The 27,148-nt window shown below is 33.6% G+C and overlaps 1 protein-coding gene across 2 annotated transcripts in view; it reads right to left on the reverse strand.

Annotated features, from left to right (window-relative positions):
* The window catches only part of LOC145673067 (protein Wnt-5b-like), a 756,220-nt gene that overhangs the window by 10,313 nt on the left and 718,759 nt on the right, over positions 1 to 27,148 (reverse strand). For both annotated transcript variants that reach the window (XM_081742415.1, XM_081742414.1), the window contains one exon: positions 24,992 to 25,159. In XM_081742415.1, the coding sequence (XP_081598541.1) occupies positions 24,992 to 25,159 (168 nt within the window). The remainder of the gene's footprint in view (positions 1 to 24,991; positions 25,160 to 27,148) is intronic.

The following is a 27,148-nucleotide window of genomic DNA, read 5'->3' on the forward strand; positions in this document are numbered from 1 at the left end:
CCTCTTTGATTTTCATCAATGAATACACACACCCAATGTGTTCCACTTGAAGATGAATTGCTTAAATTTATAATAAGTCCAGCCGGTGGTTGCACAGTTTTTGGTATTCTATCAATAGGATAAATGCCATGTACATTTGCACCAGTAACTTTATCACGAAGTAACACTTTTATTAAATCATCCGTGTACATAACTTTTGTTTTTTAAATTCACATCACTTCACTTCACTTTACATCACTTTATACGCGTATATGTTGGAAGACCTAGTGGAGTATATGGAATATTTTCATAAAACGAAATAACATGTTTAAAATATTCATGACAGATTTTTTTATAACTTTTCCAATAACGATGAATGGTGCTAACGCATAAAAAATACTTTTGACAAACTTCATAGTATGATACCTTGTTATGAGCTCTTTGAATAATCAAGCACAAATATTACAATATACAATGTTTAACACACTTTGTACCAGTAGGACACATGTAATTCATATGCTTAGAAGTGAACAGTTATACTTCTTTTATTAAAATGATACTTTTAAAAAGTATTATCAGTATATATATTTCTATCTTTATCAATTTGAATTAAAGAATCAAACTGAGCGTAAACAATACATGTTATAGGCTCAGTTAAATTTTCAGAAAAGGAAACTTTAACATTTACAGGCGCATCACGCACAAGGTCCCAAGTGCAGTCATCTAATGTTGCTGTAGGTGATAGAATAAATGCATAAAGAGTATAGCCGTGTGGATATTCTTCAGGAGTAATAGTATGTGCATCATCTTTATAATATAAACCAGTACCGGAAAACAGAGAATGGTAACTTAGAAGGTACAAATTGTTTTTAAAATCGGGGGTGAGGGGACTGGGAGGAAAAGATTTTGATCCAACTTGTAGCTGCAGTTTGTTAACGTTAAAGTGTTGAAAATGAAATGGATTTAGTTCAGATTTTCCATTAAATGCCGAATTGGAAACAAACCCGATAACAACACCTTTAGGTACGTTACCCAGAAAAATATTATCAAGATTGTATGAATTAACGTTTGCAGGAATAGTATACGATCTTGTTTGTACTCTTGTAAGGGGATATTTTGCTGTTTCATGATTCATATTAGTATTGATTTCCATTGCCAAATGAGGTGCAACATCAATGCGACGTATATGTAGAGTAACATCTTCAAGTTTTACTTTATAAGAAGTATTTACAGGAGATAATAAACAAAAAGCATCTTTACTACGATGTAATTTTATACGAAGACCTACTTTATTTACAAGTGCTCTTGGTAATCCAGCAATATCTGTATACAGACGACCATACATTTCAAACGATTTACTATTTTTAATATAATTAGCACGTTGTTGAAAACCTACATTAGCATTACCTATGGTATCAAATTGTTTAGCGGTATCTTTATACCACATACCTAATTTCAAATGTGTATCAGAAGCATCACGGGAATAATTTAATAATGTTTCAAGGTACGCACGATAAGGATAAAATCCTGATGAAGAAGTAATTAATTTATCATTTAATGAAATGTCAATTTGACTAAATAACGAATGTAGAAAATTATTTGTTGGTGCTACAACATCAGTGTCAGCTAATGGTGTATCATCAGGTTTTGTAATTTTACAACGTACGTAAAGATAAAGATATGCAGTATGAATAAATTCTCCTGTTTCACCGGGAATAAAAAATTCAATAGGTCCATCAGAACTTAATGTTGAAATTGGACGGTATTCAGCATTAAAGCAAGATTCAATTGCAGTTTGTGTCATTGGAGTACTAAATAAATCGAAATCATTGGTACAACATTCAACACTGTTTGAATTAAGTAGTGCCATTATGAAAATATATCTGTAACACGACTTATTTTTCTTTTTACTTTTCTTTTGCTTTTGCTTTTGTTTGTACGCTTACGTTTAGTTGGAGGTCCAAACCGAACAATTGCCGGAGCTTTACGCTTGCGTGGCCGTCTCTTACCACTTCCAGTTAATAACTGACCAACTTTGTTAACAGCTTTTGTCTTTAATGTTTCACCAGCTTCTTTTACACGTGCACGAACAGATTCTTTAAATGGTTTATCTTCTAATACATCACCCGCTACTTGTATTCCCGTTTGTAATGCTTGTCGACCTAAAGTTTTTGCACCCTGTTTAAGAAATGGTAATGCAAAACGAAATAATCCTTGAAAGAAACTACCTATACCATGTCCCCGTTGATATACAGGTCCTGAAAAGTATGGGATACCATGTCCGTAATGCCGTCTAAATTTCATGTTTAAAATATAATTAATTAATTACTTTTTATTAGGAGAGCGCTTAAAATGAAGTGTAACACTTAGTGTCCCAGAACGAAATGGCAAATTTCGTCCTGCATGGTCTTTTAATAGTATTTCAATACTGTTAAATGAAAACTTTGCAAGTGGTAGATAATGAATATCTTGAAATGTTAATGTTTTTACTTTACCGTATTTTACATTTGATGTTGTTGCAATACGTAATAAAGGTGCTTTTGTATCACCTAAAAACTGATATTGTATGATATCAGTATAAATAAAAATTTGATGAGGATATCCAATATCAACATATGGTTGTTTAAATCCACGTTTATACAAAACAAGATCTTTATGTTGACGAAGTCCTAATTGCATTGCTAATGTTGCTGATAATAAGGCATATTCAACACGATCACTACAATCTACTTGTACAATATTTGATATAGAAAATTTTATATCTTTTGATATTTTATTTAATTCATCAATGATATGATGTGCAGAGTGATAATATCCACTTACAATTTTACCTTTTTGTGCTTCTTCATTTTTTATTTTATACCACATAACATTTTCTCCATCGTTAACATTATAACATGTTAAAGGAACATGTAGTTCACTTAATCCTACATGCCAATCGGTTTCTGATAATTGAATATTATTTTTTAGTTGATTAATAAAATGTGTTGGACTATTTGTAGGATATACATCAGTACTTGCGTTTGATACAAGTGTAATGTAAAAACTATCATCAATACTTTCAGAAATCATTTTCGTTTAAAGTGAAGTGTTAAGTTTGAAGTTCCAAATTCAAATGGCAATTTTAAACCGTGCTCATCTTTTAAGTTTACTTCAATCGTATTAAAATAAGATTTTACAACTTTAACATATTGTGGTGTGTGAAATAGAAAACATTTTACATCACCGTGCTCAATATTATAGGCACTAACTTTACGAAGTACTGGTCCAATATTTTCTTGTTGTTTTACAATATCAACACATACATTAAAAACGTTTGGTATATTATATTCTAAATTGCATGAAAATTTTGCACGTGTTACGGTTGGAACATCTTCATTAACTGGTTTTACAAAAACAGCATCTGTAAACTCTGTTGTATTTTCATTTATAAATCCAAGTAAATGTTGCAATCCGCGTGTCATTCCAATAACACAAAAATCTTTTAATTTTAAAGAATGTCTAATTCCAACTTGATTTTTATTTTTATAATATTTTAACATTCGTAATTCTTCAGGAATCATTTCTAAAATGGATGAAATAGAAGTATAGTATCCTGGTGTAATATCAACATGTACAATTTCAAGTTCATCATTAACGATGGTTTCAATTACAATTTTTTCATTTTTACCTACATTATAAAAACTAAAAGGAACATTAAGTTGTGTTAATGCAACATACCATTCTCCTTCACTTAAGTGAATAGGTTGTGCTAACTTTACTATAAATGAAGAAGTTGTATTATCAGTAAAAATTTCAGTACTAGCATTTGAAGGAAGAGTAACATAGAAATCATGTTCTATCATTGAACTCATTTTGAAGACTGAACAGAATTTGTTTTAATCCATGAATTCATACTTGATGGATATCCTAACCACTTTACATACATCATATCTTTTTTTCGTTTTAGTACTTTTTCAATTAAAAATGTTTTGTTTGAATTTACATTTACTTTTTGTAATTCTTCTGTGTAAAATATTCCTTTAATTTCCTCATCATTCCAATCTTTTAATTTATATGTAATAGGATTTGTCGGAATACATTTATCAACAATAAAAATTTCTTGTGACCATTTTGGTAAATATCCCTTTTCTAATTTATGTTTATATTTACTAACACGCACATAATCACCAGGGTGAAATTTACATGTTAATTTCTTTTTATTCGTTTTATCACCGTACAACGTATTTAAAACTTGATCAACATTAGAGTAATTTACATTTGCCGGTGCCATTTTAATACTACTATGATACGAATGATTATAATTTTTTACAAATTGATCTAACACATCTATATAACGGTATGTATTTTTAGCCGTAAAATAACGATACAATTTTTCTTTTAATGTTCTTATAAAGCGTTCAGCTAATGCACATTTAATTTCTGAATGTACACTATAATGATTAATTTCGTATTCTTTAAATAAACGTTTTACATGCCGATTATAAAATTCTGTACCTAAATCCGTTTGTACATTAAACACAGGTAGTTTAAAATTTTTTAAAATTTTTTTGATTGCTTTTGCCATTTCAGGACCTGTTTTTGTTTTTAAGGGAACACAATACGCATACCGTGAAAAAATATCGATACAACATAATATATACTTATAATTTTTGTTATACTTTGCAATATTTTGCATATCTGCTAAATCCATTTGTAATGTTTCATTTGGTGCACTAACATAATATTGTTTACGTTCAAATACTTTACGTGCTGGTGCATGTAATGTATATGCATCTTGAGATGCTAACCAATTTTTAATTTTCTTTTTTGATAATTTTGTTTTTGTTTGTAATGTTTTAATACTTGATAAAGAAGCAGGATTTGTATAATCATAATATAATTTTGACAATTTTCCCATTTTTTATTTACATTTTATATTCTTTCCAATTTTTAAAAATATTTGTTACTAGTGTTGGACTTTGTGATTTTTTAACTTTGCTATGTGATTTCACTATAGGAGTAGAAATAAATTCACGTGGTACATTAAGATCATCCAATAAATTTTTAAACTCGTGAATGCCTATAGGATTTCTTGAATATTTTCGTGTACGAACAACATCATTTATTAAATCAATAATATTAGAACCTGGTATTATTTTTCCTTGAATACGTACTGTTCCTGATTGATCCCAATGAATTTTATCAGAACTTGTTAACTGTTTTAATAATAGATCTGTTTTCCTTCGTTGTGTTTTTGGTACTGATTGTAAAATGTCTGATACAAAGGGTAAAATAGAATTATTTTTTTCTTCTTCTTGAGATAATGATGATGATGATGTTTGAGGAACATCTTTTTCAATAATAGGTAATGTAATTGGATTTTGTGAAACTGATGAAGTATAATTTAAATATTGTTGTAATGCTTGCTGATACAATTTCCATTTTTCTTCAATACTAAGATTACGACGTTGTAAAATACTATTCATTTCTTCGTCTAAACGCGATTGATGTGAATCTATTGATTTTATATTTGCATGCATTTGTTGCATTGCATTTTCAGGCACTAATATCATTTTACGAAATTCCGACATACTTATCTTCCAAACAAACTACTTGCTACTGCACCAAGTAATGGTCCTAAGATTAATGGTAAAAATGCCCCACCTTTCTGCAATAAAATTTTCTTTTTCTTATTAAGTGCTGTACGCTGTGCAGATAAAGCACGCAAGATCTTTTTATGTCTACGTAAACGTTGCTTCTGACGCGAATTCAACGGAATGTTTCCTTTTATTGTGTTTTTAGCAACTTGTGAAATAGTACGTATTAAATCACCAGATGCATGTTGTATAATTTGTTTTCGCTTTGCGCTTTTGCATTTGCACAAAGCACGGAGAGTATCAAAGTGTTGTTTCACCTTCAACATCTTGAACTAAACTAAACGTAAACGACTGAATTACTGTCTTTTACATTTGCATATACATGCAGTGTTTCATTAGGAAAAATATTTGTACGTAATCGTAATGCATCATTTGTTTTTTGAGTCAAGTCAAATAACAAATAAGTGTGAGGTTCACGTGTTACATCTTCGAACACATTCACAACTTGTTTACTATATCGTGGCATAATTTGTCTTGCTAAATATTGTATTTGTAATTTATCACGAGGATTTTTAAATACTATAATATAATGTGCATTTAAACTTATATCACGAGCATGTTTTCCTTTTGGAAATAAATTTTGAACAATAAATATTACTGTTAATTTTTTATGATGTGCATATTTTGTAAATAAGTTTGCAACATCACCATTGGTTTCAGACATTAAGTCATCTAATATTAATAATGAATTTTCTTGTATTTCAAAATTATTCATATCTGGAATTCCTTCTATAAATCGAATTTCTGAACTTGCATCTAAATTTGGTATGACTGCACCATAACACCAAACAATTTCATTAAATTTCATAGTAAACATATGATCACGTTCATTTAATAATCGATTTACAAAACATGTTTTACCGGCACGTGAAGGACCAGCAATTAAAATGGTTGATGGATGTTGAAACTTTAACATCTTGTATTAAACTGAATGCATACAATAGATACTTTACTTTATATACACTCACTCACACAATTAACAACATAAATTAAAAATAAATTAAAAAATAAGTTAAACAATAAATATTAAAGCTTGAAATGACTAGAATATGAATGAATGACTAGAATAAATGAATGACTAGAATGAAATGTATACTTTGGTTTACAATTTATAAGTTTGCACAGCAAACGATGGAATAAATAAATAAATAAAATAGTGATACTCTAATGTTAATAAATAAATAAATAAATAAATAAATAAAAACAATCACTTATAAGCCAAGCTAAAATTATTATTGTACATATCCATGAGGTAAACTTTTTGTCTTTGGTATTGGTTCGTCACTTTGTGTATCGTCAATACGTTTACGTTTTTTGTTTACCTCTTGGTGTGTTTTTGTCTCTTTACGTGAAAAGATAGTGAAGCCCTGTTTCCGCACAATACTATTTGGATTTTCTATAATTGTACAATTAATATTTCCTGTCACTAATCCATAGAAACTCTCAAAGTTTATTCTTTGAGAGGTCCTATCATTTAGTGTAATTCCCCGAATTTTGAAAATATTCCGAAATTCCCCTGCGGCATTTTTAAGCCGCATACTATAATTTTTTGGCCCTAATCCTATAAATGTTACAAACTCCCACCCTTCTTCAATTTCATTAGTGAGATCACCCAAATAGCTTCCAAGCTTTAACGGAGGTTCCCTATCTTTTTTACACGTAAACATAATACTGTCTGTGTCACAATAAATTACGTCTTTAGGTCCTACAGTCACAAGTAAATCATATAATTGTAGCCTGGCCCATGAAGTAATAAAACCGGCAAGGACAACATTGGAAAATTGCAGAGGTACATTTTCGGTTTCCAAGTCTTTATATGTTAGAATAAGATGTTCATCACCAACTGGAATAACACTATGAACCTCATATCTCGGTGTAGCAAGGTACCTATGGAACTCTGCCCCACTATCAATAATTACACACTGTGTCATATCTGTGCGCTGTCCCCATTTTCCGTATAAGGAATTGAGGTACAACTTCGCGCATTGTCTAAGTCCAGGGTTCGTCCTAATATTATCTTTATTTAATTTTATGCCTTCGTGAGCATAGTAATCGTCAATATACTTATTTTTGTCTTCTTCAGTTTTACACCAAGCAGGATAGCCTGAAGCTTCCTGCTTCATCTGAAGAAACGTATTCACATAGTCCCGGAATAAACTAGGTGAATTCCGATCTTCAGAACCCATGAGTTCGAATTCCCATATTTCATAAATTTTGACGATTTTATATCCGTTTTCAAGAGCACGGTGAAGCTCTGGTGTACAAAAAGTTCCAGTTAATGCGCGTTCAGTATCACTATGTGTGCAATTATCAATAGTTTCTCCTTCCATACATAGCCTACAAAGTCCAAATATTAATCGGCTTTGTGCTACATACGGCAAGATGGGAAAAAAGAGTTGTTTAGGAGCCAATACAGTACATTTTACAATCCCATGAATTTTTCCCACATCTGGGAAAACCGGCCCCTTATGCATCTTAGGTGCCCCCACCGGAAGAGGTTTCCTTGCCATGACGTAGGGGTATAACGATGTAATATCATAATAAAGAATGGATTCATCGTCCGCACAATTCACATAAGAACGAAATACTTCAGTACGGCCTCCGTTGTAGCAACTCTTAGGAATAAGAAAGTCGGCAGTAGTATCACAATGTTCTTTAAGGAACTTTTGTAAATCTACATCTGTGCGTACTTTATTATCCCAAGAGCACTCCCATATTTCATACAAATTCATTTTCAGAATTTCTGTGAAATATTTTCGACGGATTTCCGTATGTTCGTACCTTTTTTCAAATGTGTTGTACGGACCATGTGCATTGTCTATTATGGCATTACGGTTATTTGGAAAACACGTTTTACAGGCATGCCAGTAACATCCCATAAATTCGAACACGGCATTAAGCTCTGCATTGTATCCGTCAACATTATACCTTCCAAAAGATTGTTCTCCGTTTCGTCCAGCATGCTGGATTTCTATACCCAATTGGTGTTCCATATACTTTAGCCATTTCATTGATTTTTCACTGGTTTTTGTTTTATAATGGTACCCCAAAGGTGGTATAACAGAAATACTTTCTTCTGGAAGATATGATGTACGATATGTTTGCATGGCTAAACTTGCAATCGTAGACGATACTAGAAAACATTGTAATCCACCCGTTTTCTCTTCTATAATATTACTAAATTTAATAACAGCTTCTGTGAGAATTCTCACATCATTTTCACAATACTCCAGCATTTCCTTTTGCAAATTAAATTGCTCTCCCAATTGCACCTGTTCTTGGTGCCATCCCTCCAACCGCTTTCTTTCTTCACCAGTTCGCGATTCAGGATCATAGTACTCTATTCCGGGATATGGTCCTACATAATTTTGGTTCTCTACTGTGTTAAACAAGTATGGGAAATCTCCCTTCTTTAAATTTTCTGAAAGGCCTAACGTTTTAGGTAATTTTGATAATTTTACACCAAGAAACAAATAACTATCTCTAAAAATGATTTTATTATGAATAGAAATACTAAAAATCTTTTGACCCTGAATTAAAGTTTTTGGAATGATATGCTGGGACTCAATGAGAGATCTCAAACAGAAAATGTTATCAAATCGGCTACCATTATGACTTATGACACATACTTTACTAAATAGGGGTCTATCTAATAAAATATGTGTAATAAATTCATCAATGGTTTTAAAAGAAAACGAGCGGTTACCGTTTTCATCACCGCATGTACTGCAGGCTTCATCAATGCCGTTATTCATACATTTATGACATACATGTCTAACGCATACCAAGCAAACAACGTGTTCCCGCTCCCCACGCTCATTTTCCGGTTTGAGCATGGTTTCTACGTCAAAGACAATATAAAGAAACCTCTTAATATGAGTAGGTTTTACTTTCTTCACATAACATGAGTGACCTTCCTGTACATGTTCACGACACGTACTGCAAAAGTATTCGCCACATGTATGATCAGATTTACGTCTTCTTAAATCATAGAGTGCATTACAGTTGATGCAAACTTTCACATATTCACACACATTCTTGCCAATTTTATTACCTTTTAAGTGATTGTCGAAACATTCACCCCTAGTAAAATATCTATTGCATGCATTGCATTTCATTTTATACATCGTAACATCAAGTTTATGCATATGTTCGCAAGATGAACACATTAACTCACACTTATGAAAACGATTCAAACCATTAAAACCCTTTAAACAATGCAAGCAGTACTTTTCTTTTCTTAAAAATGACGTTATAGTACGAATAGGACGAAAATGTCCAATACTTCCCCTTTCATTGTAATAAATATAAATGGGTTTTGCATCTTGTAACTCTGGTCTTTGTACTTCTGTTTCCGGATAACGTACTCTAAATTCACGTTTGCTTTCGGGTACTTTTTCATAAATAATAATTTGATAGTTTGGAGTTAAATGTTTCTGAAACAATTCTACGTCATTCAAATCGCAACCATCTTTAACGCTAACACCTGCCTCAGTACAAAGCTTAATAGCTCTACCTTTTAATGTATCTCGAGTTGGATCTGTTAAATGAGTCAAATTTCCACGTGTTTCGGTATGCTTTGCTATACCCCAAGCAATACTTTTAGGTAAGCAAAGTTTGTCATTATCGGTTCCCGGAAGCTCAACCAAATGTTGTACTAAAAATTCATTTAACGGCAAATATTTGTTTAGTGTGGAATTATTATCTCGTGTTCTTCCAGCACCAAACATGGAATTTACTATATGAAATCGAAAGAGGACATGATTACCTAAAAGGAAGTCTTCATTACTATTTAACACTCTAGTAATGGAAGCTAAAACGGACTTAGCAGAAATATCTTTGCGGCGTCTCCATGGAACATACACTGCTTTCTTATCCTTACTATTGGAGGAATCAATGTACATTCCAACAAAATCATTAGGTCTCGCATTGTTCAATACATTATCCAATGCGAAGTTCATTAGGTTTTCAATATAGGCCGCAGGATTTCTAATTTCTTCATTTCCCATTGGCCTTACCGCAATTTCATGTCCCACCAAGTTAAACTTAGTGAAACTTTTTCTGCTTTCATGTACTACTTCGAAATTACCTTCCCCTGTATTTTGAACATCTGTATGTCCGCTACGTTCACTTGGAGGAACGTAACCGGATGTACTTGGCCGTGGAGAACCCATTCCGTAACCACGAGTATCCCGTGAACATTGTACACTTGATACCTGTACTTCATTATTTACAACATCCACAGGATTTTGTCCGTTTTCACATAACTCGTTTAATAAAGCCTCCACATAATCAGATGTTCCAAACTCATCGGAATTTACTAAAACTGCGGAATTTTGATTTGATTGTGTACCATCTGCTGCTTCATTTTGTATTTGTTCATTAATAATTTCATCAATTAAATTAAAATCTTCTTCTTGAAGTATGTTTTCCAAGGGTTGACTTTCTTGGTGGACCGAGGTTACGGAATTTTCAACAGATGGCGACACATTATTATGAAGCGAAATAAAACGCGATCCATAATTACAAAATTCGGCTACCTCTGCTGCATTCATCCTATCACCTTGTGAGCAATTAAAATAATTAAAATGAATGAATTTATCATATGCCCACTGGTACATGATTTGCTCACGGAAAAATCCGTGTGCAAATAACTCAACAATGTCTGCACTAGACATTGCATATTGCAATATAAGTGCTTGATTATCATGATAAAAATTAAAAAGAGCTGATAACAAGGTATCATACCTTTCACTGCCACGAAATCCTTGACGTTGCTTATCCATAATACGCCACCAGGTCTCCAACACGCGCTCCTTCGTGTTCAGGCCTTCTATGACACCAGCCAGGTAAATTTCGTCAATTTCGTTAAACTCGTTTACGTATGATGCACCGAGAAATTCCATCTGTAAAATATAAAAACAAAAATTAGTATACATTAAAATAAATACATCAATATATAAAAATATAGTGTTATTCAGTTAACAATATTATTTAGTTTGCTTCTAAGCAGCTCTACTTATTTTTTCTGTTGATCATCATTAAAATTCTGCAAGAACTTCATTGTTAAAATAGAGTGTGATCATCATTAAAATTCTGCAAGAACTTCAATGTTAAAATGGAGTGTGATCATTTTAAAATTCAGCAAAAAGTTCGTTCTTAAAATGCAGTGTAAACATTTTTAAAATTCTGCAACAAGTTTGTTCTTAAAATACAATGTAATCGTATTAAAAACATGTTTTGCACAATGGTAAAACAAATTTCGTTTGTTTTAAATAAAATATTATTGTAAATATTTATCACATTACAATTTTTAAAAATAATACTTTATATACAAATATTTAATCAAAGTATAAAAAACATAATCATTCAAATATGTATAGTATGTAAATATACTTACGATGATCTTGTATGTAAATCTGTTGTGTATTCTAAACTTGAGATAAAATCAGGATTTCTTCCTTACTTCCTTTCTTCTTCTTCTTTTGTTTTTTCTTCTTATCTTGTTTTGAATTTCAACAACTGCAACAATACAGTTAATATTACTACTCTTTTGTAAATATAATATTTTAATATTTCTTTTATTATATGTTTCTATGAATTTATTCACTAACTAAGTAAATATTGTGTTGAAGGTACGGTTACCAGCATACATATGATAATATTTCCTTTGCAGCGGGGGTATATATACACAATGCCTAACAAAAAAAAACAATAAAACCAGTTTAAACCTGTTTAAACACCTGCAGCAAAGCAAACAAAAGAAATTCCTAGCACTACTAACAAAGGAATTTTTTAAACCCAGTAACATAAGGTACAAATTACATCATATTGTGTAATATTACTGTTACTAAATTTAAAATATGTTAAAGCACCTGTGTACGAGACTACAAAACCAAATGCTTTTGGGTACGAGACTACAAAACGAAAATGCGTTTGGGTACGAGACTACAAACTGTGTTGTAGCCTATACAGGTAATAGTGTTATACTCTACGTTAATATTATAATTATTATTTTTAACGGTAATTAAATTATAATTCATGCATAGTATACGTATACTAAACGTGTACGGTAAATCATAATACATTTTTATGTTTATGTTTGGAACCGTATGTGCAATACATGTATAAACATGTACACAAATTGTAAATAAACTCTTAGGATTATGTTCGGCAATGTTCGGGAAACTTCGGTTAAGTTCGGAACTATTCGTATTGTACATTAACCAATATGTATAAAATTGTACAAACATTTTTGTTTGTTCGGCAATGTTCGGAAAAGTTCGGTTAAGTTCGTGTTAACTTGTTTAAATTTTTAATTATTACTGTTTTTAAAAATAATGTATACTAAATTAATGCACATTAAAATCCATCCGCCATATTTGTTTCTTGAAAGAACGCCACCTGTATCATAACATTCACATTAGTGTGTATAAAACTGTGCGTGTGTGTACATGTGCCATAGCAAGTTACCGAGTGTTGTTTGTCCGGCAATACACCGCGCAGTTTCCGGGCGGCAATATTTTACGCGTCCCGCGTCGCAAAAACCTTTTTTCGGCCGCATATACCGCGCGGCGCGTACCGGTCGCGGTAAAAAACGCGCGGCGCGTACCGGTCGCGGTAAAAAACGCGCAAAAAAGGTATTTATTTTAGTAATATTATTCATTTTACCTATTCATATAAAAATATACCCTTTAATAAACATATTTCCAAAGTTTCAAAAAAATCGACGCTATATTGTTTATGCAAATTCATTAAATTTTTATTTTCAAGTTACAATGTTCTAAGCTATATAGTCGTGTTCCTTAGGTCCTAACAATTAAGAAAATATCTTTCTTTTCTTTCTACGACCAATAGTTTGGCCAAAAAAGCGAAAAAATAAAAAACTATACTTTTGAAACACACTGTATATAAATTTCAAAAAAAATAAAAATTGTTCAAATGTATCATGTAGGGTGTCTTTCTATATAGATTTTGACCTGATAAATCGATTTCTGTTGTCCATTTTCACCTACGATGAACCGTTTAGGATTTATGACCATTTAAAATTATTTTCAAGTTACAATGTTCTAAGCTATATAGTCATGTTCCTTAGGTCCTAACAATTAAGAAAATATCTTTCTTTTCTTTCTACGACCAATAGTTTGGCCAAAAAAGCGAAAAAATAAAAAACTGTACTTTTGAAACACACTGTATATAAATTTCAAAAAAATAAAAATTGTTCAAATGTATCATGTAGGGTGTCTTTCTATATAGATTTTGACCTGATAAATCGATTTCTGTTGTCCATTTTCACCTACGATGAACCGTTTAGGATTTATGACCATTTAAAATTATTTTCAAGTTACAATGTTCTAATCTGTATAGTCATGTTCCTTGGGTCCTAACAATTAAGAAAATATCTTTCTTTTCTTTCTACGACCAATAGTTTGGCCAAAAAAGCGAAAAAATAAAAAACTATACTTTTGAAACACACTGTATATAAATTTCAAAAAAAATAAAAATTGTTCAAATGTATCATGTAGGGTGTCTTTCTATATAGATTTTGACCTGATAAATCGATTTCTGTTGTCCATTTTCACCTACGATGAACCGTTTAGGATTTATGACCATTTAAAATTATTTTCAAGTTACAATGTTCTAATCTGTATAGTCATGTTCCTTGGGTCCTAACAATTAAGAAAATATCTTTCTTTTCTTTCTACGACCAATAGTTTGGCCAAAAAAGCGAAAAAATAAAAAACTATACTTTTGAAACACACTGTATATAAATTTCAAAAAAAATAAAAATTGTTCAAATGTATCATGTAGGGTGTCTTTCTATATAGATTTTGACCTGATAAATCGATTTCTGGTGTCCATTTTCACCTACGATGAACCGTTTAGGAGCCACGCACATTTAAAATTATTTTCAAGTTACATTGTTTTAATCTGTATAGTCGTGTTCGTTAGGTCCTAACATTCAAGAAAATACCTTTCTTTTGTTTCTACAACCAATAGTTGGCCGTCAAAAGCAAAAAATGTAATGTTAGAACCCTACATGTCCACCCACCACTGTTGGCCCCCCACAAAAAATTGTTTAATTTTATCATGTAAGGTGTCTTTCTATATAAATTTCGACCTGACAAATCGATTTCTGTAGTCCATTTTATCGTACAATCAATCGTTTAGGAGCTATGCCCATTTAAAGTTATTATACGAAAAAAATCTTAGTCTTTATGCATCAACGCCACCTATATACAAACACGTGTCAGTACCATTCATGCTTTTGTGCGGTTAGCATCACATCGTATGCGTCTCGTCTTATTTAAACAACCGGGAATGCCTTATACGTTTACCGACGAAATCATTTTGTCGTTTCGCGTCTTTTTTTTCCCTCCATATATTAGTGCTTCGTATGTGCTTCAAACATCAAACAAAACAGTTTATCCTAGGTAAGTATCATCATTTTAACAATTCTATACTTTACATGTGCTTTTTAGTACACATCATAACATTATGATCTAACTTTACATATTTAAAAAGAAAAAAAAATAGTCACTTAGAATTTCAATAAACCGCACGCATATACGCCACTGATATCAACATATAAATTATTTATTTTCGTTCATTTGCTATTTCTTTTCTCTTGGCTTACACAAACTTTTGCAGTTTCTGTGTTCAACATCACGCTTTTTCCCCTCCTTTTAAAAGACCGTAAATTCCATTGCATTCAACTAGGAATAAAAAAAAGGCCTCAAGCAGGTTAACCCCGCGCCTTCCCCCTGTCTTCCGCTCAGCAGCACACGTATGCATGCTTCGCTCTACCTCTCTCTCTCTCCCTATCTTTTTGCTCGTGTCTATATTGCTCTTACTCTTCAAGTCAAACAACAAACAAAATTTCCCCCGCACGTCTCCTCTCCTCTTACGCACCCAACGCATTTATCCAAGCTTGCTCTCTCTCTCTCTCTCTCTCTCTCACGCACACTATTGGTCTTTTCGTCAAAGTACAAGCACCAAAATCCTCCCACCCTCTCCTCTCCTCTTACGCACCAAACTCAATTATCCAACCTTGCAAACATTCTCTTTCTCTCTCTCTCTCTTTATCGCATACACTCTTTCCGTAAAACAGTCTTCGCGTCTCTATTCCTGTTTCCTTCAAACTAGAAACACCCCCTCCCGCCCTCGCTTCATAGCATGCATTCAGCGTATATGCATGCTTCCCATATTATTTCTCTCTCTCTCTCGCTGTCTTATGGTAGGTAACCTATCCGTTCACTATTGGGTTTCTTGGTGTTTTAAATATCCACAAAATGCACAACATTTCTGGTTTCCGTATTTCAATCTTCACAAATAAGTCTCATAACAACGGTTCTATCTCACATTTGTTCAATAAATAAAAGCCAACACAAGTTATTTTAATGCATGTAAATACATTTAAAATCAAAGTTCAATATTTATTTATATAAATGGTAAATTTTAACTTACTTTTTTTCCTTCCGGTAATTCCAAAATTATTCTCCAAACAACACACTCACAGAAAAAATACACAAGCCAAGTTTCCACAACGCCAAAAGCATACTATATAATCTGCTCTCATTTCAAACTTCGTTATATATATTCGTTAACCTGGGTGGTTCCAGCGTTCACACACACACACACACACACACACACACATTTCCGTTTTTTCACAAAAACAAGTACAAAGCTATTCTTTAAAGTTAACAAAAATCTTTTCCAGAAAAATGACTTTTTTTTTTCTTTCTTTCTTTCTTTTTTCATTCTAACAGGGCATGCTAAATGGAACATTTTTCTGTCTGACAAGTCAGAAAAATCTTTTTTTTTTTTCTTTTCTAAAAAGAGCTACGTTCAAGTCGAAATTACTGGGGGTCTCATCCGTCAACAATAAATGTCACATACGTTTTCTCAAATAACTTTCTATATCCCAACAACTTAAAAGATCTTTTTTCTTTCTTTCTTTCTTTTCTAAAAAGACTTAGACATGCACGTGTGTCGCAACCAACATCACGTTTTCTCATCCACACACAAAAAAAGTTTCGCTTTCTATTGTAGTAATTTTAACTATTCTCACGTTAATTTAAACTGGTCCTTTGGTCAAAAGGACACTACACTTTCCCTATGCAATCTTGTGCCATGTATCTCAGTATGGGGCAATGTAACACGTAACTATCTCTTTCTTACATTCTCTCTCCTTCAGTATAATGAGCGGTACCTCTCCATAGGGTGCATGTTACAGTGCCCCCAATTAACCCATGTCCAGAGTACAGTACACCCCCTTCACCTCCAAAAAAAAAAAAAAAAACCTGGAACACACACATACAAGCAGGTGTCTCCTATTTCTTTCTTTTCCATGCATTAAAAATCACAGTCCCCTCATTAAGCAATGTCCAAAAAACTGGACCACCCAAAAATATAGCACACCTGTATATATGTTTCTTTCTTTCTTTCTTTAGTACACATCAAAGAATTCTCTCCCTACCTATGCCATTCTTAGGTTACATGACTTTCTCACGTCCTGCTGTTACACTATTTTCAAACACCCATATCTCACTTTCAACTCGTACTTTCTTACTTCCTTAATTGACAGAATGATGGAATTACGTGACACTTACAAGAAGCTTTTCAATTTTAAATTCTATCCTTTTTCTTTGATGTTTCTCATGTTTCTAAAACTCATTTCACATGTCTGTCTCACCTCCTACGGTTCAAGTATTGTGCAACATCCATATGTCACATTAAATTGACACTTTGTTACTTCCTTAATTGACACAAAGATGAAAATACGTGACAGCTTCAAAAGAAGCATCTGGTACGATTACAATGGTGTTTGTCGGCTATCTATTGTCTATAATACCTCACACGAAGGTTACATATCCCAATACGACTACTTCGAACATATCTTAATGAAGTAAGATAATAAGTAATAAGTTTTTCTAGAGTAACCATGTGAGTTTCTAGCGTAGAGTATAGCAAAGTAGGTGTTTATTGTTGGTGATCGATTGCAAATAATCCCAACTGCACTGACGAAAACATGTTATTCGCAACGTTACAACATAAAAATATTTAGCATATAAAATAAATTCTGATCAATGTATTCGGAAGGTGAGATTGGGAACAAATTTACATTAAGTCTTGTCCATCAATCTCACAAAACTAATTCACAGTTAACATTTAAAATATGGTCGGGGTAATACAAACGCCAGGGTGTACTTGAAGAGTTAAGCAGAATAATTCTTACTGGGCAGATTCATTAATTAGAGTCGTTTATTTTTAGGATTTTTTTTTTTTTTTTTGCCAGACGTCAGTGATGATAGCAGTGCTCTGGAATTTTAGCTACACTATCAGTAATATGTGGAACTATTTGTGCTTTTGCTGGAGCTAATCAATTTTTTTGTTTTTCAGGTTCCGGAATATGGAAAGTCAAGTTGAAAAGAACCGTCAGATCTGACATGTTCTTTTGTACGAGTTTCAGCAAAAATTCTGTTGCCGCAAAGGCATTTAGACAAATCCAGTATATGGAGAGGACGCTATTGCTGAAAAAAAAACATGTGGAAATTGTTTGATAGGTTTCCAAATGAAAATTTTGACCTTAGCAGTGTCCCAAGTTCTTATTGCTTTTTCCACTTTGATGAGGATCATTTGAACTACTTGATCCACCGAGGTTCCACAGTAAAGCAACCGGGAGGTAACTGTTCTGCAATACCTTCAACTATGTGAAAGGTTCCAAAACTTTGTTCGTGAGTGCCTCAGTCATTCAGTATAGACAACAAAGTTCACTGTGTTGCCATATGCTGTTCTTTGAAGCGTTGCTCTTGAGTGTCTCATTCATTCAGTGCAGACAATGAAAAATCATTGTTGCCGTATGCAGTTCTTTGCATATTTGCCATCGTGAATCCTGTCGCAGACATCGTCCCTTTTTCTAACACATTGTTACCGGAGATGGAAAATGGCGCTTGTACGTGAATTTTAAGCAAAGGAAGGAACGGGTCAGCCCAAACAAAAATACTTGTCCCAAATAGGACTTGCACTTCACGAAGGCAATATTGTGTATCTGTTGGGGTATGGAAAAGATTATTCTCAATGACCCATGTCTTATTTCAGGAATCCATTTGTCTTATTCAAATCCTCAAACAAGAAATAGAAACGGCACGAAGTAATGGATCAACTCAATATATAAAGGCTAATAATGCACCATCGAAGTTCCTAAATTTGCTTGTAAGTGATCTGTCACTGATGATAAGATACTTATGATTATTATTATTATTTATAAACTGACGAAACGTCAAAAGTGAGTAATCTTACGTTTCTCCCTGATAATAGTTAACACCCTTGGACCGATATGGCTACTGTCAAGACCATTAATTTTGTCCATTTCTTCTTTTTGTTTCTTTCCTTTCAGAAAATCCATCATTGCATCTGCAGTATATGCAACAAAACATATGCCTCGTTTGTGTGGTGATAACGCTCAACTCTGTCAATTTAATTGTGTGCGTGAGAGTTAATTAATACTTCCTGTTTCAACTTGTCTTATCGTCTGGGCTTTTGTTCCCCACGAAGATGTAGGTCTGACATCTTGTTGTATGTAGTAGTGGTGGCCACATTTTCTCTTCACAGTACTCTTCTTTAACAATGGAGAGAGAATGAACTATGCGCCCACCCACTTCGAAACAGAAAAAACAAGAACTTGTAGTAATGGAAAGAAAAATCGTACAATTTTCAACATTGAAGGAAAAATTCAAACATGCAATTCATTGTTGTTTATTTCCTCCATCTCTCTTCCAAAAATATACTTGTTTGTTTCCTTTTACAACTTTAACAATTGCTGCAACTCTATAAGGGAAGGAAACATTAGGTTAGACGGCAATAAAAGTGTTGTATCTTTTAGAATTGTGTTCTCTTTTTCATTTTTCCTTCAGTGTAGTCCAAACAATGTAGCTACAGTGGTTGAATTAAGTTCGCAATCCTGTTATACTACGAGTCAATGAATCAGTTGCAAACAGTACGGAATTTGGTTAAATCTTTCTTCAACAAGTGAGGCTTAACGTTCCTAGAACAAGTGAGGACTGTAATATTGCGTATATCCATCTTAATTTTATTATTATTGTGATCTAGCACCATTAGCGCTCATTAGTAGACACAACATAAATGTCATATGTCGTCGGTGAAGGGGCGAAGTGGCGTATCTTGATTTTTATGATTTTTCAGGAGAACGATTTAAAGTTTTTTGTTGAACATAATACCTTCGTGTTCATTTGATTTTTATTATATAAATTTCTAATTTTGTACAAGAAGAATATGATTATTGTTACATCTAAGGAAAAAGTTACATGCTAAAAATGTTTTAATTTCTACTGGAAAACTCTGCTGGAATGTGCTGGAATCACTTACGCCCTTTCGCCTTTTCATTTTAAAGATCAAGATTAAAGTTACGCCCCACAAATAAATGTGAAAAATAAGATTGGTCTGGTATGTAGAGATACTTTTTCTAAAATTTCTCCGTTAATAAGAAACATTTAATAATTATTATAATATAACAATATATTTTACTATTATTATAACTTTTTATTATAATTGTTATTGTAATAACTATTATAATAATTGTATTATATTCACACATTTATTTATTGGCGATTCATACAATCATATCTATTACCAGTGCTGCTGAACATAATATTTGAAATAAATGAATAAACTACAGAAATGAATAATGGATAACGAAATTCAAGATATAGTAACACTAGTACAATTGTAATATGAAAACTGAGAAAAACTATATTACTGTAAAGTCTGTTACAATAGCAAATTTTAAAGAGTTTTTTTGAAAATAACTTTCAATGTGGAAGATTTTTGTAGAAAGACGCAAACTCGGGGTCTCTCACTAGAGGCGTATCTCCTTCACACAAAGACATTAAATCCGCATACTTCTGTGGTGAAATCTTGGGGGGATATGAGTGAAGACACTTCGGGGTTTTGGTGAATATAACGTTCCTTGGTAGCGAGATGCTTCGATAAACCATATTTAAATGGGTGTCTTTGAAATAAATCTTGTCTGCTTGATCCTTGTTCACCATTAGTTCTCGTATGTCTGTCCAGTCAATTCCTTCACCATTATCATCCTTCCTTACAGATAGGATCCTCAGATTAGAAGCGACATCTCGGAAATCCAAGAAATCATTGTATCCAAGAGAATGCACAGCATATGGTTTAGCAGATCGTGCAAGTCTAAAAATTGGTAGTAGCTGTGCTGAAATGAAGACATTTCCAGCTGTTTTTAGTGCCGTCGAAATGGTTGAATGAACAGAGTCTCCTTCATTCTGTCCGTGGTACGATTCAAAGAAATTTAGAGTTATTACTTTGATATGCTGCGCCGTAGTAACAGTGTAGAGCATCATGGCTGCAACTATTGAGTTTTTGTTCTGCCCTGTACAACCATCAGCAAACAAGTAAACTTCTTCAACTTGTTTTTCATCCAATTCACGAAGAAAATTGTGTAGGCAAGTGGAGATTTCGCATGCACCTCTGTGGCTTGCTCCTTCGTGCCAAACAAAACATTGACATTCCCTTGTCTTCAGATCATACACAGTCAAATTGTATGTTGATAGTCGTCTTTTATAAAACAGTTTGCTTTCATTTGAAATTGGAAGATAAATGACTTGTTGCAAATCAAACACTGCAGCAACAGTCTTGCATTGGAAGTCCGGTGAATATTTAGCTTCCATTTTCTTCCTTCTTACTGCATCCTTCTCGGCGATATGTTTTTGATATTTGTCAGCTAGTTCACTTTTCTTCTGTTCATCTCCTTCCAGAAAGTTGCTACACAGACCACATGTATCCTTTTTCGGTCGATGAAAAGAAAGGTTCATGCTTTTGAAAATTTTTCTGTATGTCTGGTAAGTTGGCAAAGGAGTGATTTCATCTTTATGATCCTGAATGAACATTCTATACATTTTACTTTTTGTCAAATCTGAATGCAGATACTGTCTTTTCGTATCTTTCCTGCAGTAGTGAGATTCGACTTTTGGAAATCTCTTTATGTGTTCTGTTATCATTTTCTCTATTAGTTTATCCCTTTCTAGTTGGCTCTGACGTCTTCCTCCTCTCTTTTCTTTCTCAATGATACCTGAGTCTCTTCTTTTAGCTAGAGCAGTTCGCACAGTTTTCTCTGATACTGAAATTGTGTTTAAAAACATGGTTTTACACACGGACACTTCTTCTTCCTTCTTTGGTAAAAAGTAATAATTTGTTTTTGATCTTCGAGATTCTTCATTTTGCGTAGTTTTGTGTTTAACGTCAGAAATCTTTACATATCTGTTGATAAATTCTCGCTGAAGTTGAAGGTCACCACTCGCATAAAAGTACTGAAAAATTTTTTTGTCTTTCCGCATCTGTGATTTTAAAGCATTCTTTACCAAACTTTTCACATTTTCCATCACATCTTGCTTTCACATTTCTTCCCGGAACTAACTTCTTTGTGTATGGGCTAACATATGATTCACCCTTGCTTCGTAAATCCTTGGCAATACTTCTTTTTCTCTTCCGACAACCTTTTTCTTCACTCAATAAATGCTCCTCTTCTCTAGGAGATCCTTCCATTTCGTAACTTTCTGGCTGTGGATCCACATTTACATCACCTCCGCATTTCTCTCTCACTTGTGTCTTCACATTACACGATTGTTCAAAGAGTTCATGCTGATTTTCACAATTCAATGGTTTGTCGAAATGTCTCCAGCACAACAACATACTGCACAACGGACATGCACTGAACACTTCCCTTTCACAACCTCGTACTTCACACTCCGCTTTATATGTTGGATCAAAGTCAGAGTCGTCCCCATCACAATATAGAATATCAGTGGGATTTAAACTTAAATTTTCGTTTACTTTCTTTCCTTGTATTAATTGTATAAGGGGAACATCATCTTCAGAATTCTCACTTTCAGTGTCACCACTTGTTGCAGTTACATTTTTCCTCATTGACACGTCGGAACACTCTGTGTCTTTCACTATTCCACAATACCACTTTCTATCCAGTAACCAATACATTTTCACACGACAACCAACAGTAATTTCCTTCCCTGAAACACACACCAATTCCTTATCTGCTACAACGTTCAGTCCTCCAGTATCCCACTCTACTAGCACATCCATCTTGGTAACAACTGCCTCCAACAAAAGCCAGCTGCACAATGTTATTATTCTATATTCTAAGTTAAGAAAACTGGAATACGATCATACATCAGTACAGAAAACTGAAGGAAACCACTACGTAAATATTCTATTGTTACTTTGATTGAATTGTTTCCGCACTTTTAAACAAAAGAAACCTTGGCGGATTGTCAACAAAGCTTGAGAAATATGTTTTTTTCTCTTTCTGTGGCGGCATTGCCGACAAAGACTTTACCAATATAAGCTTACGCCCGTACGCGGTTTTATTTCTTAGCAGCTACTGAAGAAACAAAAAAAAATGGCGAACGGGCTTATCTTACTTACGCCCCTTCGCAGATTTTTTTTTTTATATCGAAAATTTCAAGATACGCCAAGAGCTAGGTGCTCTATGTCCGGAACCAGTGGGAATTCAGCCACGAAATTTTGACAGGTAACAGAGGTGGTTAGTCATATATCAATGGTAGTCATAACTCAAAAACGTAATTTTTCAAGTTACGCCACTTCGCCCCTTCACCGACGATGTGGGATATGGATACCTTTGCTAAATAGCCTGGTCGTTGAATTAGTTATAGATGTTTCATCAACTTTTCTTCCGCAAATCCGGGACGCTTCCTCCATGTAGGACAAAATTAGGAATATCAAACAATTTACTTTATGGTACTATTCACTGTGTTCTTCATCATGCTTTAAGATGCGTTTTATAACAGTATAAGGACGCGACATGGATTCAATTAGCGGAGTTTTAACCTTAGCTTCTTTTTTTTTTCTGTTATTGCTTTCGTTGATTGATCGCGCCGTGATGTGGCTTTGTCTACATACTTTATCACTGGATACTTGTAGTCCCTACAGCTGTTTGAGGAACCTGAATAATCTCCCTACAAATAGGACTGATAAGAACTGTGAAGGAGAAATACCAGGTAGTCTAAAAAGTATTGTGTCCTTTGCGCATGAGATGGCGTTACTGTCCTAAATCTCAGGGTATATTAGTCACAGCAGGTCAGGCCTATTGACAGCTGACTGTTGAAGCTAGAACATATGCAAAAAAAAAAAAAAAAGTGTTTGAATTCGTATAATCAGACGTAAGGTACTGATTTGTGAACTTTCCATAAAACTGCATTACATTTTACTATTTTATTTCGATAAAGGGGCTAATACTGCGCAAGCCAGTGAAGAAACTTGTGCGGTTTATGGATAAGATATTATTAAAAGCAACAATCAAAACATGTTTCAGTGGCTTTTGCTTTGAAAATTTTGATATCCATGAAGTTCCTCACAATAAGCGACCAATCACAACAAAAGTGGATGATATTCTGACAAAAGTCAAACCAAGACGTCTCTTCTGAAACGTAACGAACTCGAGCTATTTTTGAACCGGTTGATACAAAAAAGTGGATAATCTACGACAACGATATGCGAAAATGATCGTAGTCGAAGCAAAGAGGAGGTATGGGAGAGACCTCACGGATCCACAGGAAGATTATATTGTGCATTTAATGAGATTGAAAAAGCATCGTGGATCAGGAGCTGCTGCTGCCGGGAAGAATGATAGAGTCGGACCTGTTTGCTTTGACTATTAGCATCTGGCAAGTCAAAGCAAACGGTCGAAAATGGTCAACAAGAAGGGTGTCGTATATCACACTGAGAACGCCAGACTGTCTGCATCTTTAACGACCTGTCTAAAATTTGGAGAACTTGGCTGGGAGGTTCTAAAGCGTCCATCGTCTAGCCCGGACCTGGTACCGTCAGTCTGTAATTCGTTTCGGTCTCCTACAGACTCCCTGAGTGATGTTCAGTTAGTTTCAAAAAGAGGTCTATGAAAACCACGTGTCACAATTTTTTGACCAGAAAACAGAAATTGTATAGGAATGATTATGGTGTTGCTGGAGAAATGACAGAAGAACATTGAAAGAAATGGTTGCATATGTGTTTTTCGTAATGCTATTTTCAAATGACAATAATATTGTATTCTCAATGTTAACCTCCAAAGGCTCAGTACTTTTTAGACAACCTAATACTATACAAGTGTAAGCAGAGTGTAATTATTTTTACTACAAGTGTAACCAGATTGTAATTATTTTTACTATTTCGAAACCTATCACCAGTAAATTTAAAATTGCACCACTATTGAAACTCTGGTGTTTATTAGAACGAACATCTACTTACAGAACCTAAATGAAAACGAGATAAACAAGGAGGAAATAGCCTACCTAGAGAGCCTATGGTTTCATTGCGGACACAGTAGTTTGGTGATTCTTCCATATAGACCAGATCATTGGCTGTCGGCAAATTAAACCTAGGATTCCTTATTTGAAGACGTCCTCTACGGTTGATTTTTACTTCCGTTGCTCCGTCATATTTGTCCTTAATGTAGTCACCTGAAAACAAATATATAAAATTATTTATGAAAATTGTATAAAATGAAATTAAAAAAGAAGAAAAGATAAAAATAAAACGATATGTTAGGAAAGAGCGTCTGTAAGTTTTAATCACAAATACATTATGTTGACAAACTTATTAAAATTACTATTAACCGACACGCTCATAAGTGCGTTAATAAATGGAATGTCAAAACTGGCTGTCAGAACAAAGTGTTAATGCAGATATGACTATTACAAGGGCTCGTTGTAAGTCTATTGTATATTCAGAAATCAGAACAATACACACAGAAATCTTAATGTTTCGCTCTTTCGATATAGGAGGCAGAAAGTTACTCAGACGGGTGAGCCACGCATTTAATCCTCTGCGGTGTGAATAATAATTAAGACATCGGGAAGCTTTCTTCTATGCCAAATATGGTTGATCCAAAGTTTATCCTGATTTTTTTTTCCTGAGTGTCAAATTTCCCTCCCAAATTTGAGCCCAAAAGTCAAAAAATCGGAAAATTTCGATACTAAAAAAAATTTCAATATAACTTTCATGGTTTTATCGAGATCTACATACGAGTTGTTGGGTATATGTATTATATGGATACCTATTTTTTTAGACCATTTTGAACAACTTACAATAAGTGTTGCCAATTAAGAAAATTATTATTTCCGTATTTTTGGATCAAAAAATTCAAAATTTTCGAAATTTATGCTTATAAATATGTACCTAGATTGGATCAAACGTATCAGAATCTCAAAGTATCGTATTTGGCTGATAACGCACCACAGAAAGTTTCAATAGGATAATTAGGGATGCTGCAGCATCTATATAACATTTTATTTTTCCTTCTGAGGCGGAAAAAATGTAAAAATTTCATGTGTACAACGTGAGAGAACTTTTTCTCTCAATCTTTGTACGGCAGCCAACGACTTCACGCTGTCATTGTGCATTGTCAACAAACCAAAGAATTCTTTGAGATGACTTGGATCCATGTGGAACAGTGGTGCCAGCTCCAAAAAAATTTAAAATTCTTTTAGGGATTTTTTGGTGAATTTTCACTCCTACATTTCCCTCCCTTTAGCAACACTGCAAGCAAACTTGCACCATAAAATTGCCACGTCCTTCTTCTAAAAAGCAAGGTCTCATGGATATCAATTGGGTAAATAGTCTTTGAACCATAATTCATTACCTAAATGTCGACGAAAACATCAAAGAGCGCCCCGTACCGAAAGGTTTAAGATTCTTCTATTATTTCCTTACACATACTAACTGAAATGTCCGTTCTTCGCATGGGGAAAATAGGTTTCAGAAAAGCGTTTGAACAACCTTTAGGATACCATTTCAATGAAAGTGAAACGATAAAAATCCGTAACGTCACCCTTCCTCACCCTCAGCCCTTACCAACTCTTATGCTGATGGTGCTGATCTCGTGCTTAAACGGCATAGGAAGTGTCATTATTCATCTCACATTGTCAGACTCCGAAAACTATGTATTGGACACTAATATCAGACGCTTTCGATTATTTTTACATGTCAGCCTCTTCTCGTCCTCATCTTTCATCTTCCTGGATGATGGATGATGAATTTGGACTTAAACGGCATCGAGAGTGTCACTATTCATCTCGGAAACTCCGAAAATTATGGATTGCATACTAATATCAGTTGTTTTCGATTGTTTTTACATGTCATACCTTTCCCAACCCCATCTCTTACCAGTTCTGACCTGTCATGGGGATAATGTAATAAAAACCGAAGTTATTCATAGTCCATTTACGTACCAAAAATAATCAAGTTCGGTGGAGTGCTCTAGGAAAAGTTGGCCGTCAATCTTACACTTCATTAGAAAATACCTCTTATTCCTCCTTTAAAACGGGAATTTTTGTAAACAGTGGGGCATATATGTCCTCTTATTTTCAATGAGGAGTTTATATGCTGAGTTATATACTTTTTACTTAAGTGGTTTGTAAGATACTCAACTTTTTGCATAAATAATAAGG

Source organism: Thermobia domestica, chromosome 16 (assembly GCF_964235325.1).
Source record: "Thermobia domestica chromosome 16, izTheDome1.hap1.1, whole genome shotgun sequence".
NCBI classification, from domain to species: domain Eukaryota; kingdom Metazoa; phylum Arthropoda; class Insecta; order Zygentoma; family Lepismatidae; genus Thermobia; species Thermobia domestica.